Source organism: Penaeus monodon, chromosome 15 (genome assembly GCF_015228065.2).
Source record: "Penaeus monodon isolate SGIC_2016 chromosome 15, NSTDA_Pmon_1, whole genome shotgun sequence".
NCBI lineage: Eukaryota > Metazoa > Arthropoda > Malacostraca > Decapoda > Penaeidae > Penaeus > Penaeus monodon.
Window position 1 is genome coordinate 27,488,290 of NC_051400.1, and position 802 is coordinate 27,489,091.

At 35.0% G+C, this 802-nt stretch overlaps 1 protein-coding gene across 1 annotated transcript in view; it reads right to left on the reverse strand.

The window, feature by feature from the left end:
* Positions 1–20: 20 nt before the first annotated feature.
* LOC119581873 (TM2 domain-containing protein CG10795-like) overlaps positions 21–802 on the reverse strand; it is a gene marked incomplete at its 3' end in the record, with an annotated part of 3,308 nt that continues 2,526 nt past the window's right edge. Inside the window, 1 exon segment of the mRNA XM_037930029.1 lies at positions 21–322. Coding sequence (XP_037785957.1) covers positions 21–234 — 214 coding nt within the window.

Here is an 802-nt window from a genome sequence, read left to right on the forward strand (position 1 = left end):
ATATTTAGCCGGCTTTCTTCTTTCAGTGCATCCTCGCGGTTGCTGGGTCTCAGGCGCAATGTTGAGGTCTAGACACAGGTACTGTCCCAGTAGCAGAGAGGAACAATTTGTGGTGTAGTCCCCAAGAGATCCAGAAATGAGGATCGCAGCTACAATCAACCACAAGAGATATTGTGCCGTTCCTCCCTGCATGACCGGGATTTTTAGAAAGCCAAAAGTCATCAATTGTTTCATACTGAAGTGATGTGCTGATAATGATTGTATGCAGTCATCATTCTCAGTATGCTCTCCAAGGGGTGCATTGTTCTTCAGTAAATCAATGCTGGAAAGAAAAATTAATGATGTTTGCAGTGTATTATTTCTTTTGTTATTATTAATATCATTTTCATTACCTTTTAGTATTGTAATTTCTTCTATTTATCATTTATTTATATATTCATTTTACCTACATCAGTACCTCTGCAGTGTTGTCTACACCACTAGAGGTACTAAATCCTCCTGTTGTATTTATTTTATTTCTATCCACTGATGGATTATTTTATTATAAAAACTTGTATATGTGTGTAGTTGAGGTGGATGTACATGCTGTTCATAATTTTGGGAACTTACCACTTATCTCTTACATGTTTCTCTTATAGGGTTTTAGAATTCACTTATTCTACATTCCTTGGATGTCTTCTTTTTTTCTTATCTTCTTTGTTTCTGTGTTTTTCTTCATTTATTTCTTCCTCTGTTCTTTTGTCTTGATATATGATGTAATTTATTGTTGTTTTTCTTACGAAGCTTTTAGTCTCTGCATGCA